The sequence below is a fragment of the Electrophorus electricus genome, chromosome 20 (assembly GCF_041902795.1).
Source record: "Electrophorus electricus isolate QZ-2024a chromosome 20, ASM4190279v1, whole genome shotgun sequence".
Taxonomy (NCBI): Eukaryota; Metazoa; Chordata; class Actinopteri; order Gymnotiformes; family Gymnotidae; genus Electrophorus; species Electrophorus electricus.
In genome coordinates this window covers 1,157,765-1,175,951 of record NC_137516.1, presented here as the reverse complement: position 1 = coordinate 1,175,951, position 18,187 = coordinate 1,157,765, and the positions used below count along the sequence as shown (strand labels likewise).

The 18,187-nt window shown below is 46.5% G+C and overlaps 4 protein-coding genes across 4 annotated transcripts; all 4 read left to right on the top strand.

The window, feature by feature from the left end:
• The first annotated feature begins 390 nt into the window (after positions 1–390).
• LOC145652651 (uncharacterized) lies at positions 391–2,759 on the top strand. Its single transcript, XM_081703614.1, has 2 exons — positions 391–448; positions 544–2,759. Exon 2 carries the CDS (start codon positions 1,267–1,269, stop codon positions 2,311–2,313), a length of 1,047 nt encoding a protein of 348 aa, XP_081559740.1. The 5' UTR covers positions 391–448; positions 544–1,266; the 3' UTR covers positions 2,314–2,759.
• A 4,146-nt stretch (positions 2,760–6,905) lies between these two features.
• On the top strand, positions 6,906–10,719 carry LOC145652699 (alpha-1-macroglobulin-like). The gene is made up of 12 exons (XM_081703822.1): positions 6,906–6,979; positions 7,360–7,543; positions 7,858–8,014; positions 8,147–8,199; positions 8,307–8,327; positions 8,457–8,625; positions 8,779–8,863; positions 8,948–9,074; positions 9,463–9,577; positions 9,716–9,825; positions 10,241–10,477; positions 10,633–10,719. The coding sequence occupies exons 1-12, from the start codon at positions 6,906–6,908 to the stop codon at positions 10,717–10,719; spliced, it is 1,419 nt and encodes a 472-aa protein (XP_081559948.1).
• Positions 10,720–10,811: 92 nt separating this feature from the next.
• LOC145652698 (alpha-2-macroglobulin-like protein 1) lies at positions 10,812–11,435 on the top strand. Its single transcript, XM_081703820.1, has 3 exons — positions 10,812–10,833; positions 10,932–11,077; positions 11,208–11,435. The coding sequence occupies exons 1-3, from the start codon at positions 10,812–10,814 to the stop codon at positions 11,433–11,435; spliced, it is 396 nt and encodes a 131-aa protein (XP_081559946.1).
• A 195-nt stretch (positions 11,436–11,630) lies between these two features.
• LOC145652623 (alpha-2-macroglobulin-like protein 1) lies at positions 11,631–17,048 on the top strand. The gene is made up of 20 exons (XM_081703553.1): positions 11,631–11,792; positions 11,868–11,943; positions 12,018–12,147; positions 12,231–12,456; positions 12,664–12,790; positions 13,069–13,190; positions 13,527–13,578; positions 13,658–13,738; positions 13,830–14,006; positions 14,139–14,220; positions 14,354–14,510; positions 14,589–14,663; positions 14,739–14,901; positions 15,071–15,264; positions 15,697–15,912; positions 16,000–16,118; positions 16,213–16,321; positions 16,393–16,455; positions 16,582–16,687; positions 16,851–17,048. Exons 1-20 carry the CDS (start codon positions 11,700–11,702, stop codon positions 16,895–16,897), a joined length of 2,415 nt encoding a protein of 804 aa, XP_081559679.1. The 5' UTR covers positions 11,631–11,699; the 3' UTR covers positions 16,898–17,048.
• The last annotated feature ends 1,139 nt before the right edge of the window (positions 17,049–18,187 follow it).

Sequence of the window (18,187 nt, the reverse complement as noted above, 5' to 3'; positions counted from 1 at the left end):
ACCAGAAATGAACATTAAGGCCTGTACAATTAATGCAGCCTCTGGGACTACAGCAATATTACTGATATGCTTACTATATCTCCAAGTATTTCTAGCTCTTGTTACTCGCTCGTAGGTTCCTTTAATTGGTTAGGTAACAGCTGTAAAGAGTTTGAACTGGTGATTCTTATCAGCTAACTTTAATGAGAGGCTTAAAAGGAATGCAGACAGGAAGGGAGCTTGTGTCTGTCTGCTTCTCTCAGGGAGAAGGGTTGGTGTATGAAGCTGGGTATTGGGGTGTCCCCTGTCTAGTGGCACAATGTGGTGGTGCAGAAGGTAGTCGTGTGGTGTTACCTTGTGCATGTTTAAGACTGCAGATTATTTTCGTGTTTAAATTTCCTTTTGTCTTGTAGGCTTTGGTTACTCCTCCCTGTTGTATTTCTGCTGAGAGATGCAGAGGGGCTTGGTGGTAAGAAAGTGTTCAGATCAAGCTACAGCTAGTGATGCTTTGTGTCCATGTTCAGGAATTTAAGCAATCTCTCTGCTCTGTTCATCCCCTTGAAGTGTGGAACAAAAGATCTGCACCACACTGGTATGGTGTAGCGACATCAGCTTCTGTGGCTCAGCCCCAAGAAGTCGACTACCTACCTTATCTGACCAAGATGGAGGGCTCTCCTTCCAGTGTTGCATCCAAGCAAAGTAGCTCTGTGTTTCCTCGGCAAGGCCCGGAACCCGGTCAGACTCCGGGTGGATGGTCAAGGAGTGCTTCCAGAAGTCAAATGGATTCAAGTGCTCAGACTGCAAGTGGCTCTGCTGGGTATTACCAGTCTGTGTTCCAAGGTGGCCAGCAACTTCCTAGACTTGTAACCCAACCCCAACTGCAGGACTCTTCTGGTAGTGGTGAAACTCAGTTTCAGGGGCAGAGTGCTAATCGTGCCCTTGGCACCCCCCAGACTTCCAGTAGCCTTTTTCAACAAGGTGTCTGGCATCAGGGGTCTGCTGGCAGCTTGGACTCTGTATCCAGTGCTCAAGGTTTCCCGAGTCAGTATACTGGTTCAAGGACGCACGCTGTGTCTGTTCAATCTGCTCCCACCCATCAGGGAGACTACAGGGCCCCATCCTCAGGCCACCCAACATGCCATCCTTCGAAGAAGCTCCAACCTCCTCATGTTCCCTTCCCTCAATCTCAAAGCTACACACAGCTGAAATCCAGACTCTTTTCTTTGGCTAGCCACAGCGCCAGCGGGAGTTCAGGTGTAACCACTACTGGCCGACAGCCGGTCAAGGATGCGCAACAACGTGGGGCCGTTCCTTCTCGGGTTTCGAGTAGATGGCAGACGTGGAGACGGCAGACTGGCAGTGATGTTCCACAAAAAAGCAGTTACTATGCGTTTCTGCCAGCCCAGAGTGCAAGTTCTGGCTTGGGCTCCACCAGCCAACAGGGAGCTGGTTATGCTACACAAAAAAGCAGCAGTTATTATGGACTTGGGCCTGTGCAGGGTGCAAGCATGTGGCAGTCCTCTAGCCAGCAGTCTGGCAGACATGCTCCACAAACGAGCACCTACTATGGACCTTTTGTATTCCATGGGTGCAGGCACATGGCAGCCATCTAGCCCTGACCAGCCTTCAGTACAGACTGCCCAGACCCAGCTGGAGGGTTCGAGTGTGAGTTCTTGTGTGACCTCAACTAGCGGACAGCCAGTCAAAGATGAAGCACACGGAAGCTCTCATGGGACTGTTCCTTCTCGGGTTGCAAGTAGATGGCAGACATCAAGCCAACAATTTGCATCCCAGACTGGCCAGTCCCAGATGCAAGGCTCCAGTGTGAGTTCGAATGTCTTTACTAGCCAACAGTCTGCCAGTGGTGCTGCACAACAAGGCAGCCCCCATGGGTCCCCCCCCCATTGTCCGGTTGGGAGCACAGGGCAGACATTGAGCCAGCAGACTGCATTGCACACTGATCAGTCCCAGAAGGGGGTCCCAAATCCTCCCCAAACTGGATCCCACATTGTAACCTTCAACCAATACAACCCAGCAAGTCAGACCCCATCCAGCATGTATGGGTTGTCCAAAGGGCATCTTGGCACTTGCTCTAGTGGCTGGGGACAGAATGCTGTGATGCAGGCAGGTGTAAGCCAACCAGCATCTGCTGTGGATTTTAATGTGGACCAGCAATCCTCTGACGTGCACTTATCCTACACTGGTTCCCCATCAAGTGTGTCCAGTGGTTCAACCAGCTACAGCTTCACTCAGGACTTGCCTGGTCACTCCTACTACCATCACAGTAAACCCCAATTGCTTCCTACCCAGTTCAGTGGGATGGTCAAGCACTAGGGCTCAGGCTAATGCTGTTCAGCAAAAATGATGCTGAACCTGTTCTTGGTTCTTTTCAAAATAATCCTGCTTTCTTAAATAAAATGTGTTGCCAACACTGCTGTCTCTGCTTGGTTTCTGTTCAACAATGGTGTGTAAAATGTGAAGGGAACACTAGCCAAACAGACTCTGCAGTGCGTTTGGCCTTTGCTCTATGTATACATTTAGGTGGTGGTTGTGGCACTTGTTGAACTAGGACAACGCTGTAGTGGTTGGCAACACCTGTAGAAGGCTTTTGTTGTTCTTTGTGTGTTTGTTTCTCCTCTATACTGAGACTGGTTCATCACATGTTCACAATCTATTGTCTTGCAACTCTGGTCTACAGATCCCCTAGACTCGACGGTCTCACTTATTCCCAATGTTCAGCACAGACTGGTGGTAGCAGGGGGCTGGAATTGCTATCAGCTGTTCACCTTTGTGTTTTCAAATTCTCCTCCCAAGAGCCTTGTTCCCTATGGGGGGGGGGGGACGGACCTCACCTTTTGTCTGTTCTGTGGTCATTAAAACTCTCAAACCTGATCTGATATTTCTTCAGATTCATGTGTGTGCGTGTGTGTGTGTACTATCATTAATGTTGTGTTCTCTGCTAGTTTTGAGTACAAATCACTAAACTAAAATAGGCTTTCCTTACTGTTCAATAGAGGTAAGTGGACTGTAGAGCAAGGCAGGTCCTAAGGCGTGATTTGTCCTCCTTTGAAGTGTCCGTCAGACCACTGGAATGTTAGTGGTGATATTGAACAATGCAACACATCAGGCTCATTCACACACCAGCATTTTCACTGGTACATTAATATACGGACTCAGGCTTGTACATTACAGGCAGCTGGCTGTGCATTTGAGGTATGGAGAATGAAGAGTGACGTATGGTCTGGAACAGAAAAACATTCCAATAATCATTGCCTCTTTATGAATACTAGGCACTCGTCTACAGTAATACATTCAGTTCATTTCCTGTACAATATGAATATACCGTACTGAGGTGGTCCAACAGCGCTCTCTAGGGGGGAAGCACTAGTGCTCCTCTATTATTACATGCGAGGTTCTAGAACGAGCTGGACGTAGAGCTGAACACTTCTACGCCAACTAACACGTCATATATATCGCGCACATCCCAACTAGCACTTCACTCCACACTAGTATGGCTTTACAACATTGCTAGTGAGAAGTGACGTGATTAGTGCAGAATAATAACAGTGTAGAATTAGCAACTCAGTAGGCTCCCGTAACGGGTTTACAACAGTCAGTTCTCAGTAATAAGTGAACCAAACCTTGCCAATGTCTTAACATGTACTCTTCACTAGAATAAACAGTAAGGAATCAGCTTACATCCCACACAGCACGTGGAGAACAAGGACGTCACTGGATACACGCGCTGCGACGTCTCTTCTGAACCTGTCGCCGCAGATCTCTGACGTAGTGTGTCGTCGCTCCATAATGACGTGTACCTTTAAGAGCAGTCTGTCCAACACTTGCAGTGGAAATGGAGCCTAAAAATACTTCAGAAATGATTTGCATATGGTCTGTTGGTCTACACTAACACTGCGGGTAAATTCCTTCCAAAGGTCTGCAGATACGTTTGGAAATATTGACATGTATGTAGATAGCTGCGTCAGACTTACTGCATCATATTTTGAATCTTGCTTATGAATGCTAGCAAGTCCTTGTGCACAGTGGTCTGAAATACTGGCAGAGAAAGCGGCTGTGGAGGGACGAAATGAGGCAACATTAGGACAACTTACCAAAAGCAGAAATGTTTTTAGAGCAAAGCACAGAGATGTATGGTTATTTATACATTTAACAGGTACCACTTTAGGCCTTTTAAAAAAGCAACACCACCAGTGCCAGGACAAACTACAGGTTTATTAATACAATTTAAGAACCATAAGATTAAATATAATGAGCAGAAAGTCTGGTTGTGAGTTTCAAGCACAAAGGGCTTCACAGACATTTAACGTGGACACCATCACATATGTGCATAAACCACTTCAGCAGTACAATTCGTGATAAACTACAATTTCCACACCTAGTTAAACCCTGCCATAAAATTCTACATCACAATTTCATAGAAACAGGAAACTCTCATGGCGGGAACAAAACGTGACTCCACAAAATACAAACATATTATCACACATCACAACTAAAATTAAGGAGATCAACAAATATTAAAACATCATGTCACCTTACATCATATTCTATATTTACCAAAATTGTGCAATACACCCACCCACACCCACACTGCCTGGCCAAATAGGTAAGAGTCTCCCATTGGATAATTACTACATGGGTGAGTATGTTTCAGCTGGCAGCAAGCTATTTAACCCTAACTGATGCAGTGAGTAGCTTCTCATTTGTTAAACAACCATGTCAAAAGACACATCCTGTGGTCGTGGAAAAGATGCTAATCTGTTTCAGAAGGGTCAAATTCATGGCATGCATCAAGCAGAGAAAACCTCTAAGGAGATTGCTGAAACTAAGCAAATCGGGTTAAGAGCTGTCCAACGCATTGTTAAAAAGTGGAAGGACAGTGGGGAAACATCATCTTCGAGGAAGGAATGCGGTCGAAATAAAATCTCGAATGATCGTGATCGGCGATCACTTAAACGTGTGGTGAAATCAAATCGTAGCAAAACAACATGTTTAATAGTGAAAGTAAGAGCATTTCCACATGCACAATGCAAAGGGAACTCAAGGCATTGGGACTAAACAGCTGCGTAGCCTTAAGAAAACCACTTGTCCGTGATTCTGACCGGCAAAAACGGCTTCAGTTTGCTAGGGAACATAAAGATTGGACCCTGGAGCAATGGAAGAAAGTCATGTGGTCTGATGAGTCCAGATTTACCCTGTTCCAGAGTGATGGGAGCATCACGGTGAGAAGAGAGGCGGCTGAAGTGATGCACCCATCACTCCTAGTGCCTACCGTACAAGCCTGTGGGGGCAGTGCTATGATCTGGGGTTGCTGCAGTTGGTCAGGTCTAGGTTCATCAACGTTATGGGCCCAAAGAATGAGGTCAGCTGACTACCCAAATATACTGAATGACCAGGTTATTCCATCAATGCATTTTTTTTCTTCCCTGATGGCACGGGCATATTCCAAGATGACTTGGCGCAATGCTCCAAATCTCCCATCATCAATACAAGATCTTGGGGAAAAATTAATGCAACTTTGGACAGAAATAAATATTGTGACTTTGCAGCAGCTTGTGGAAATGATGCCACAGCGAATGCGTGCCGTAATCAAAGCTAAAGATGGTCCAATGAAATATTAGTGTGTGTGTGTGTGTATTTATAATATATATATATATATATATATATATATATATATATATAAAAATAATTAGATATAGCTTATATGCGAATAACACAAAATGTCCTAAAGCGCTAAAATTTGGCCATTTTAAAATTAAAATATGAACCGCTGGGACTCATGGACAGTAATTAGACATCAATCTTGGATTAAAAAGCCCAAACTAATTGTTCGAAATGCAATATGTTGAAAAAGGAATAAGATTTCCTTTCTATAATCAGCCAACAATTTACTCTGAGTTTTTAAGTATGAATACATAACCATTAAAACATGACTCCGAACAAGTTCGACAAATGAATCGTAACAGTGCAGGAGCGACATGACAAAGCAACCGACTTTGTATTAGTCCATATTCTCTAAACACTTACTGAGAGAGCCTTACCTAGTTATTCTTATTAACACAAGTGAAGAACTGAAAAGGATAACAAAAGAACAACACACACAAACTGACAAAACAATCTGCAAAATAATCACTTTCTCTAGTTTTGTATGTGTTTGAGTAAAAAGAACAATTCTAACGGCCAACAGATACATTTAGCTGACACTTTTATCCAAAGCAACTTACAATTATGACTGAGTACAGCTTGAGCAATGGCGAGTTAAGGGCCTTGCTCAGGGGCCCAACAGAGGCAATTTGGCAGTGAACCAGCAATGTTCCATTTACAAGTAACCTCGACCACTGAGCTACTGCTATCAAACATTATCACATAGAACATTTATAACAAAAGAACAAAAAAAGATAATGTTTTCAGACCTTGACTAAAACAAATTCATTCATTTTTAAAAAACACAATACTACTGTTTTGACTCAGAAATAGTTCAGAAATCAACATGTGGTGAAACGACTCGTTTCATCGAAGCCTCCGTGCATATTAGTATGCGCTCCACCCGTCTCGCACATTGCTCGTTAAACCGATTTGGTTTAGGAGATCGCCTCATCAGTACCTCATTAAATAGATTTGGTTTAGTAGATAGCCTAATCAGTACCTCGTTGAGTAGATTTGGGTTTTTTGTCATTGAATGACAACATTGAGGAGAAATTCAGTCGTGGATAGGCTGTGAGAGTGACGCTAAATGCTCCAACCCAATTAACTCAAACTTTGACCGAACTGATAGGTTATTTGATAAGTGGCGCAGTAGCTAGGGCAGGGCTCAAAGACTTTTCCCCCGTGAAGGGGAGGGGCTTATTATTTATAGCATGAGCTCCCAGGCGGTCTGATTGTCTGGTGGTGGTGGAGTTGCGGTCAGGATGCAGCTCTCCGTGGTGTTTGCCACTGTGCTTCTGCTCCTCCACAGGGCTGTTGCCTTTTTCTCTAATGACACGTATGAGTGTTTATTCTTTCTCTCATATCTGTGTTTGTTACATTTGTGGTAGTATTTGTTGGTTTAAAGTAAGCTGTAGGTCTCTAAATTTGTCTGTATTATTTATAGGATTGCCTATTTGTTTACTTTGGGCCAACATGATGGATTAAAATGCATGCCACAAAAACAAAACAAAAAACCCCCCCAATTCTCAGTTTTGCTGTATTTTTCACTTGTGCCAGGTTTCATGAGTAATTGGATGATGACAATAATACAGATATTATGCAAGTTGCTATACAAAAATTGGAGGCCTATTTAATGGTTTCCATGGATGGGCAGTGTGGATTTAGGTCTTTCTAATCAACCGTATGTCAACTGGTTTTATCTCTGTTCCCCTTCAGGATTTACCTGTTGACTGCCAATTCCCAGCCTGTAGGGGGCAGTACTGAGACACTGTGTGTCCATGTCCACACCGCCCAAAAAAGCTTATTGTTACATGTGACTCTGGAACACGGGCAAACCAGCAAGACTCTTCTGAGCCAGACTGTTGTAAGCCAAGACCACTACCAGTGTGTTTCCTTTAAGGTCCGTACCCTCACTGTCTACAACATATTAAAGCCACAAAGAAACTGGTTTTTAATCAAGCAGAGCCCCATGTGAAAATGGAGCCTTTACTAGAAAGGTCTTTTGACTTGGCTTGTGTCCCAATTTTATCCCAGTTTACATCTCTCATTCCTTTTGTAGTTTTGGTCTGTTTTTTGAACATGTTCTCTGTGTAAGTTGCTTGTACAAGCACACATGTGGGTGATTGAGGAATATCAGAGACCCTCTGTATCTGCACATCAGATTAGAAGAGGTTTTCTGGGTTCACTTTGCTAGTTTCTTTCTTCATTAAACAGGTTCCTGCTGTAAGCATAGATACAGAAGCATCCATTGTCTTTGAGGTAAAAGGGAAAACTACATTCCTAAATGGGACAACAAAGATCCTCATAAAACCTCCTGCTCAGCTGACCATCATTGCAACAGACAAACCCTTGTACAAACCAGGACAGACAGGTATTGTTGGTGGTTTTGGACTGGGGTTTCCTAAAGGAGGTGCAGGGGGAACTCGACAGCCATGGATCTAAACCGGTCTCTTTCTGAGTGTTTGGAGGGTCAGCAGTATTGATGCTGTCTTTCTCTCTACAGTGAAAATCCGGATAGTGTCTCTGGATTCCAACTTCCTCACCTACAATGGGATGGTAAGGGAGTGAAATGTGCAGTTTTTCAAGTTGTTCCATAAAATAAAAGGACTGTTGCAGCAGTGTATGCCACTGATGTGAAGTGTGTGTCTCTCTCTCTCTCTCAGTTCTCAACAGTGGAGCTGCAGGTATGAAGTGTGCAATATGCATCATCACTCTGTATGTATTTACTGATTCTGGAACTGTGTCCTGGTTGCTATGGAAGTTCTTTGCTCATAGTATATTTGAGGATCATTGCATGCTGCTGCTGTCTGTAGGACCCCAACTCCAACCGTATTGGTCAGTGGCTGAACATGTCCACATCCAGCGGCTTCCTGGATCTGTCGTATCCCGTAAGCCCCGAGGCTGCAGAGGGATTCTATGTCATCACTGCCTGGAATGAGGGGAATGAACCAATCACGCAAGACTTTGAAATCAAGAAATATGGTCAGGCGCAGCACGGTTTTCAGTTGGGATTTAATGATCAGTGTTTGGGACAGTATGTTTAACTTGTCTTGAGGGGCTCATCTTAAGAATTCTTTAATGAAGTAAGGCAAAGGTTTGATGTGGGTTTAATATTTTGAAACCCCTCCCCCATAGTGCTGCCAAAGTTTGAAGTAACCATAGAGCTTCCTCCGGTCATAACCGTTCTGGACACTAAGGTCACGCTCAAAGTGTGTGCAAAGTAAGAGCCATTTAAACCTTGAGACTGAACCACCTGGCGCAACATTATGTATTCCTTACTCCACAACCTCCACCCTGGCTGTAGGTATACTTATGGGAAACCAGTGATGGGGTCTGCGACTGCCGTGGTCTGCCGCAGAAGTTACGGATACTGGTGGTTTGCGCCAGGCCCTGCACAGCTCCCAGACATCTGTAGAACTTTTACCATGAAGGTTGGTCCACTTGGTCACCTGTTCCTGCAGATGGTATTGAGAAGCTTCTAAGAAACGTCTAGTCATTTAACCTTCATTGTTTTTAAAGAGACTTTTGCCACCAAAAAGTAGCAAATCGTACAAAAGAAAGGAAAGCTCCCTTCATAAGTATTGAGACTTCCTCAGATTGCTTTGTAGTCCTCAAGTGAAGCAGTTTATGCCCCATGGAGGTGGCCATGTGTTAAAATGGGTTTAGTACAGAAGCTGAGACTTCTAGGTATAATGTGAAGAATCATTGGCGAAATTTCATATGAGGGAAAAGGTACCTGAACGATCTGTTTGGGTATTTTCTTGGGCAGTAATTGTTCTACAGTGTTTCTGAACTCTGTCTGGTCCATATTTACTCTAGACTGACAGGACAGGCTGCGGGTCCTACATCGTTGACCTGAGTGACTTTGCACTGAATGATACACGATATGAAGACATTATTAATGTTGATGCTGAACTGGAGGAATATGGGACAGGTGAGGTTTTCCCACTCTCTGACCCCTTAATGGCTTTAAAAATAAGTGACTGAATATTTGAAAAGGTTTTCTTTACTTGCAAAATGGTCCAAGTGAATGCAGACATTTGTTTGAAAGAGGTGTGTGTTTCAACCACAGGAGTGGTCCTGTCGGGGTCTGGAAGCTCTACTGTTACAAGTGACATCGTCACTCTCACCTTTGTGGACGCTCCGGACACGTTCAGGCTTGGGTTGACCTACAAAGGAAAGGTAATTACTGGTCCTTTTTTTTAATGGTTTGCAATACCTGGCGTGAACTGTGTGCTGTTTAGGGGTCAACATGTAGCACAAGTTTCAGACGGTTGGTTTGGTGGGGGGTGTTTTTTAAATCCGTCTTAGATTAAAGCCACTGGTCCAGACTCCGCTCCTATGAAGAATGAATCGGTGTATCTGGTTGTGAATTATGCTGGGAACAAAAACGCAAGCTGGAAGTTGGTTACCGATGGCAACGGTGTCGCCCCCTTCTCCTTAGACACGCGTTCATGGGGTTCACAATCCGTCTCTCTTGAGGTCTGTGAAGTCCGCCTTTTGTTGGAAAGGGTTCTTGTAAGTGTTACAAGCATAATCAATGTCTTGCCTTGTCTGACCCTTCTAAATGTGTCCCTTTTCTTTCTCCTCATAATAGGCCCAATATCTTGAGGAAAAGAAACCACTTGGAAATATGGCCAACATGAGAACACCAAACTACCTCTTTGCTTACCTGTTGGTTCAGCCCTTCTACTCCCAAAGCAGAAGTTTCCTGGCACTGCAGCGCCCGCTGGAGGTGTTCAGGTGTAATGGACATGCTACAGCACTGGTTCAGTACATCATACAGGGCAATGCACTGGAACCAACCCAACTCTCCCTAGATTTCTTCTACATGGTACGATCTACTGTCAGGTCACCATTTGCAAACTTGCAGCATATTGGTCTCCAGAAATCTGATTTTAACTTGGACTCCCGCCCCCCAATTTCTTGTCCTGTTGGACATGCTGTTTTGGAAGGCGTTTGTGAACACAATCTCCGTTGGGTGTGCAGGTGATGTCCCGGGGCAGGATGGTGCAGACAGGAAGCATCTCTGTGGCTGTACAACCAGAGAGAGGTCCATGCACACTTGCACTGTAGCCACAACACGGCCTCATCCTGTTGAAATGGATGTAGAGCTCAATTGTAACTGTTGGATGTGCACACCTGATTCTTCCGTTTTGATTTGAAAGATGACGAAACAAAAGGGCTCAAGTTGGGCCTGGGAAACTCTGGAGGGCTCTGAAGCTCCAGGACTGATGCCCTTTCTGCTCTAGGTGCTGTGTTCTAACTGTCCTGTGTGTGTGTAACAGAGAACCGAGGAGGAGTGGTGGTGCCCCTCCAGGATGTGCGTGCTCTGTCTCCGCTCGTCCAGGTAGTGGTGTACGCCATGCTCCCGAGAGGGGAGGTGGTAGCCGACAGCATGGACTTCCCCGTTGAGCTGTGTCTGGCTAACGAGGTCAGAATGTCACAATGTTCTAGTGGTCTTGTGAAGTAAAATGTTGCCGTGGCTGGTCTCCACTTCATAAGAAGCTGTATCCATTTACAGTGTAGCTTGAGGTTCTCACTAGTCTCTCATGGTCTCCCAGGTGTCTCTGAATTTCTCTTCTCCTGTGGAGCTGCCCGGGAGTTCTGTGGAGTTGATGCTGAAGGCTCGCCCAGGCTCGCTGTGCTCCGTGAGGGCCATCGATCGGAGCCTGTTGCTGCTCAGCCCGGACAAGGAGCTCAGCGTTGAATCTGTACGTTCATACCGAAGCCCTAAAGCTCCAGGGTGCTCAGGTCTGTTCCAGCTGAGCCACCCACCTGCAGAGCTCTGATCCAACACTTGTGCAGATGTTCTCCAGAACCCGCATTAACCTGATCAGGGTTGAACTCCAATTCAGCAGCAGCCCACCAATACTTGGATCAAATGCTTTCTCTTGCTCGGCTCATATTTTGCACAGTTGTGCAGCTGTTAAACGCTCATCGAGTCCTATGGCTGACTCTCGCATCTCATGTCATCCTAGGTCTTTAAGCTGCTCCCTGTCTACAAGTTGTCTGGATACCCAGATGGCACTGAAGACTTCTACCCTTGCTCTGAGATGCCACCTCGCCTGCCAAAGCCTCTATTAAATGCAAGACTCGCCTTCCCTGGTCCATACAATGGGAACGTTGATGTGTACCATGTCTTCAAAGTAAGAAATAGTTTTGGCACCCAGGGTTTGTAGTTGATATATGCTGTTGTTTGAAACACTGTTCCCTTTTCTCAGGATGCTGGAATCAAGACCATTACCAATGTTGACCTAAGAAAGCCCTTTGACTGCAGGACTTTGTGGAAATTTGGCTGTAAGTGGCATGAAGTCCTTTTGAGTGAAGAAATGCATATTGTATCCGATATTGAAGAAATATTCTCTCAACAGTTGAAAACGTAGCCTTTGCCAAAGAACTTCCTGTAGGCTCTGGTGAGACTCCCTCAGACCAAAACCCACCAGCCGCCACGGTCCGCAGATACTTCCCAGAGACTTGGATCTGGGACCTTGTTTATGTGGGGTGGGTACACCTGGGCTGTGGCTCAAACCTGTTGCCACCAAATGCAGTGGCCTCGTCTGACCAGTTTTCCTTCTCCTCACCAGGACGTCTGGGTTTACTAGGGTCAACGAGACCGTCCCAGACACCATCACCACGTGGGAGGGAGGCGCATTTTGTACATCTCCGGTCGGGTTTGGCGTGGCCCCAAAAGTCGACCTCACGGCCTTCCAGCCTTTCTTCGTGAGCCTGACCCTGCCCTACTCCATCGTCCGTGGAGAGGTGTTCACGCTCAAGGCCACAGTCTTCAACTACCTCCCCTCCTGCATCATGGTAAGTGGTCCCAGTGTCTCCATCCCCCTATGGGACAGAGGAGCTGATTATCCCCACGGTAATTCCTACTTGACTGTTCACTGAGCAGTGAGTCCCCACTTATGGCTCGTGTGTGGAGGTTTTGTGCTGGAAGTACCTGTGAGCCACATGGAATGCAGGGGCAGTTGTACAGTGCTGGGCTCTGACGCACTGCATGTGTGTTTAAAGGTACAAGTGATGCTGGCATCCTCAAATCAGTTCTCAGTCCAACCCTGCAAGAGCTGCATTTACACACACTGCCTCTGTGCTGACGACGGCTGGACCTTCACGTGGGTCGTCACGCCCTCCGTGTTGGGTAAGTCTGACGTCAGCTGAAATTGGAAGACTGGACATGTATTTTTATCCACATATTTAAGAAGCGGATTGGAATGTGGAATTGCTGAGGTTGGCGGCAACAGCTGTCTAGCAGTAATGCTCTTCATTTGTGTTCCACTATTGCAGCCTTCTCAGAAGGCACATTCCAACTTGCAAAAATGTGTTGAGTAGCGTTACTGCTCTTTCTGGATGTACAATTATGCATTTCATTAAGTAGCTTGACGTTTCCAATGCCCAATTTGGGGGGGTGTATTGTAGGTGAGGTGGTCTTCACAGTGACTGCAGAAGCAGTACAGACATCTGCACTGTGTGGGAATCGGGTGACCGGTGTGCCGGAGAAAGGACGTATGGACACGGTGGTTCAGACCCTGCTGGTGGAGGTGAGTTCCATTGGGGTCTCCTCCACCCTGAAGAGCCCCAGTAACCACAACTCCCCTTACTGGAGTCTGCCAGTAGCTGTACGCTTCTGAGCATTTGAACACTGCTGGAACGATATGAATACCAAACTTGGTTGGGTGGCTATTCTCCTCAGTCGGATGGGTGTGTGTGTGTGTATATATCTTGCACACCAAACCCCCCTTTTTTTTGTGTGGTTCCAGGTAGTCTGTACTGTGATGGGTGGGGTTGTTCACTGTTAACTTGACAGAAGGATACTGAGCAGACTAAAGGGTTTTGTTCTGGTGGTTCTGACTGCATACTACTTCTTCCTCTGACAGGCAGAGGGCACCAAACAATCCAACGCTTACAATGAGCTCCTCTGTCCTGCAGGTCTGTAGTCCAACAATGTTCTCACTTGGGTTGGTGAGTGAGATGATGTCTCTCTGATGGCCCTTTTCCCATCCTCTAGGTGTTGTGGAGAGAAATGTTACACTGAAGTTGCCTAAAGTGATTGTGCAGGGTTCCCCCACTGCCTTTGTCTCTGTGCTGGGTGAGGACACTTGCAGCTACACACCCATTCATTTGGAATTGAACAAGGTCTTGCGTATGGACACGCACAATTCTGGTGACTCTCTCTGCAGGAGATCTGATGGGCCATGCGCTGCAGAACCTGGACAACCTGCTGGCCATGCCGTACGGCTGCGGTGAACAGAACATGCTGCTCTTTGCCCCCGACATCTTCATCCTGGGGTACTTGGAGAGCAGCGGCCAGCTGACGCCCGCCATCAGGAGCAAAGCCACCTCCTTCCTGCTGAGTGGTGAGGGCACACACCAGTGGCTCCCAGACTGTGTGCAGGATACCTGCTGGGGTGGTTTGATTTTCTGCAGTTTATTCTGGACCTTTTGGCAGCATGAGCCGAGCAGCCTGTTTCTCCCCATGACTGATGCAGGCTACCAGAGAGAGCTGACCTACAAGCATGAGGATGGATCGTACAGTGCCTTTGGGACCTCCGACAACTCGGGCAACACCTGGTCAGTCTCGCACAAACCAGATGGTTCCTGTACAGCTCTCAAATGACACCAGACCCCTGGCCGTGTTATGGATGGCTCTTATTGAAATGAATGAATATAAAAATCAGAAGCTCCCTGGTGTCTGTGTACTCAGGCTCACTGCGTTCGTGATGAAGTCTTTCGAAAGCGCAAAGCAATACATCTTTATCGATCAGACGGTCATCGATCAGGCCAAGACTTGGCTGGGCAACAAGCAGCAGCTAAACGGCTGTTTTGCCTCAGTGGGCAACCTCATCCATGTGGACATGCAGGTCAGGACTCTGCAGTGCAGCAGATGTGTGGTGCAGCACTCCTGTGAGCCGGCTGGCTGACTTTGCGCTCTTACCCAGGGTGGAGTGAACGATGAGGTGACCCTCTCGGCGTACGTCACAGCTGCTCTACTGGAGTTGGGCACCCAGAGGACAGTGAGTGCTCCCCTTCCTCAAACGGTTCCCTCTAGTAGTCTGTGTGAACATGCCTTACTGTGTTTGCCATGGTAGGACCCCATGGTTTCCAAGGGTTTGGACTGCCTGAGGAACATCTCTGCACAGGTGAACTCCACCTATGCCATCGCCCTCCTCTCCTACACCTTCACACTAGCTGGAGACCAGGTGATGAGAGGAACCCTGCTCTCCCGCCTGAACCAGCGAGCCGTAGTGACAGGTCAGACTTGCCCAATTTGACCTTCACTGGATGTTGGTATCTGGCTGAGAACTGGCGTGTTTTGGAGGCTGCATGTGTCCATAAATACAGAGCAATTATGGTGATGGTTGGCTGGTATTTACCGGAGAATCTTGGCCGAGTGGGCTCGGTGCTTTTCTGTCTCCTTCAGTGGATGGGCGGCACTGGGGCAGTGGACGTGTTGGGACGGTGACGGACTCTCTGGACGTGGAGACGACCTCCTACGTGCTCTTGGCTGTGCTCTCTGGACCCCTGCTGCCCCAGTTTGAGCTGGGCTACAGTGCCAGCATCGTCCGCTGGCTGGGCCAGCAGCAGAACGCCTTTGGCGGTTTCGCGTCTACGCAGGTAGTGCCCCCCCTTCGCACCGCCAGCTCAAATATTGTCACTTTGTAGCCCGGCGTGAGTATGATCTTTGGCTCTGCTAATAGTTGGCTCGCTTGATTCAGTTTCTCGAGATGTTTACACCTCAACAGCCACCTTTTAATTCTTGCGGATGCTCTTATCCAGAGCGCCATAGCCACCGCTGCCCTGAGCACGTGTGTAAGGTACTTGACTTGTAATTGGCTAAATGTGCTTTCATTTCCTCATGGGATGCATCCTAGCCAGTACAGTAGGTTGGAGCAAGATACCAATGAACGCGAATACTGGGGTCAATGCTGATGCCTAGCAGTACAAAAGGGCTTGAACTCTAGTCCTTCTTGTTTGTTGGATGACATCAGTGTAAAACCATACCCTAGAAGAAATGCCTCCTGTTTTGAATCCCTTTTCTCTGCCCAGGACACTGTAGTGGCTCTTCAGGCTCTGGCAAAATACAGCACTGCCACCTACAGTACAACAGGCACCATTGCGGTGACTGTGACGTCACCCCTCGGCTCGAAGACCCAGTTCACGGTGAACCAGAGCAACAGACTGCTGTACCAGCAGATCCAGCTGCAGGAAGTGACTGGGGTGTACAACGTCAGGGCATCAGGCCAAGGCTGTGTGTTTGTGCAGGTCAGTCTGGTGCCCCTTGGTGTAGAGATGCTTGAAGAGCTTCTTGGGTGTAAAAATGACTCTGGGGTACTTGTATTTCTCCTCCAGTTCACCCAGCACTACAACATCCCGCCTCCCAATGACTTCTCCTCCTTCAGTATCGCGGTCAACACAAGCTCAAACTGCAGTGCCCCAAACCTGTCTGTGGGGGTCACTGTGACTGTCAGGTGAGCTCTACTAGAGCACAAGAGGAAAGGATGGCTTTGGATGTATAAAGTCTGTCCATGTAACCCTGTGACTTTGCTTTAATTCACCTTTCAGGTATAACGGTAACAGGACTGAGACGGACATGGTGGTCATCGAGGTCAAGCTGCTGTCTGGCTTCAGTCTGGTTGAGGGGTCACTGATGCCAGTAGCTGGCTCTACAGAGGTAACTTTGACCTCACTGAAAATACCCATCATGCATTAGCTGGTCTGCTCACAAAGAACCTGTGTCTACAGGTGAAAGGCACTGTAAAACGCGTGGATCCAACGGAGAGAAACGTAGTCATCTACCTGAACGGGGTAAGAACAGGCTTTCGCCAGATCAACTTGCTTGTAAGATGAACAGTGTGTGTCGGAGGCCACCGTTACCATGGTGTTTGTCCCATCATTTTGTATGGTGACTGCATCGGTCTCCCTTTTCCCCAGCTGAAGAAGGGAGAGACCAAGACCTACACTCTGGTTATCCAGCAGGACATAGCAGTGCAGAACCTGAAGCCAGCTGTGGTGAAGATCTACGACTACTACCAGCCCAGTAAGAACCAGTCCTGTTATCTTCCGAAACCGTCATGGAAGATGAGGGAGAGGGTTGGATAGAAATGACCAATATGCAATTAAGGACAAGGATCATATGAACTGAATTCGAATGTCCGCCTGTGTAGTATGAATAAGAACCGGTTTTCCTTTCTCTCCTGTAGGTGATGTGGCCGTTACACAATACACGTCTCCATGTAACGAACGGTAGACCACGTGCCCTGCTGCCTGCACTAATGTTGGCCATGTTGTACTGCATTGTACCAGGAGAATCTGTCCCTTTACCTGAAGTGTAAATCGGCTCTAATGCTACTGGGTGACTGTTGTGTAATTACTCGGTTGTATTGAAATAAATTCTCTTGTGCAGTGTACAAATGCCTTGGTGGGGGGTTTTTGTGGTCTTCACCAGTGTTCCCTCATCTGCCTGAGCGCTCTTGTTACTGGATCACTGCTCAGCATAACTTGCCATTCAGAGCAAGACTAGTCATAAATTGAACATTGGTGGGGAGGGTCACAGGGAATTCACTCTCTCATGAGGAGAGAATTGAGGGACAAAGTATACTAATGCTCAGAAATCTATGGATTTGTAAGAAGACGAGTCCAGATATTGTGACCAGGTACACTTGGGTGTGCATCAAGGACCTCCACTTCTGTCCTGTTCCATCTACTAATCTCCTTCTCAGTGGTTTAGTTGACACTAAAGCCATTTATCATACAGGTACAGCTACACAGGATATATGAATATACAATAAATTAAACCTGCTGCTACTCTACATGTTCACATGCATCACTACAATGACTGACTGACGCATTAGACTTCATGTGGGATTTCTAATGTAACTAAATATCAAAACAATGTTCACCATCATATCCAACTAACATTGTTGGATTCTGCATGGACCACCACAAACTCGGAACTGTACAGTACATCATCCCCCCCCCCCCCACCAGATCTCTATCAGGTCCTGTAAAATACACAGTGCACTTCTACGTGTTTATCTCTCTTTAAAGTGAGGAGACGCGTCCACGCTGTGTCTGTTTAAAGGGAGTAAACATGTTCATTTGACATTGATAAGGTCAGTGTAATACATTTTCATGGAAAGGCAAAATACAATTTTATCTGAAAAGGATGTCAGGACATTTTGAGAATCAACCTCCATGTTAGAATTTTAATCATAATTGAGTCTGAAAGATGCTTTTGTATTCCTCACAACTCCAGCCTACATCTAAACTTCAAGACTACATGTATAAAAGGAATAGCAATGGCTCCAAACAAAAATAAAGTGTGAAATGGATATTTGCTGGATTTGAATGTTTGACAAACAAACAGCCAAACTCAATTCCATCCATGTGAGAAGGAAACAAACAAACCAGAAATGAACATTAAGGCCTGTACAATTAATGCAGCCTCTGGGACTACAGCAATATTACTGATATGCTTACTATATCTCCAAGTATTTCTAGCTCTTGTTACTCGCTCGTAGGTTCCTTTAATTGGTTA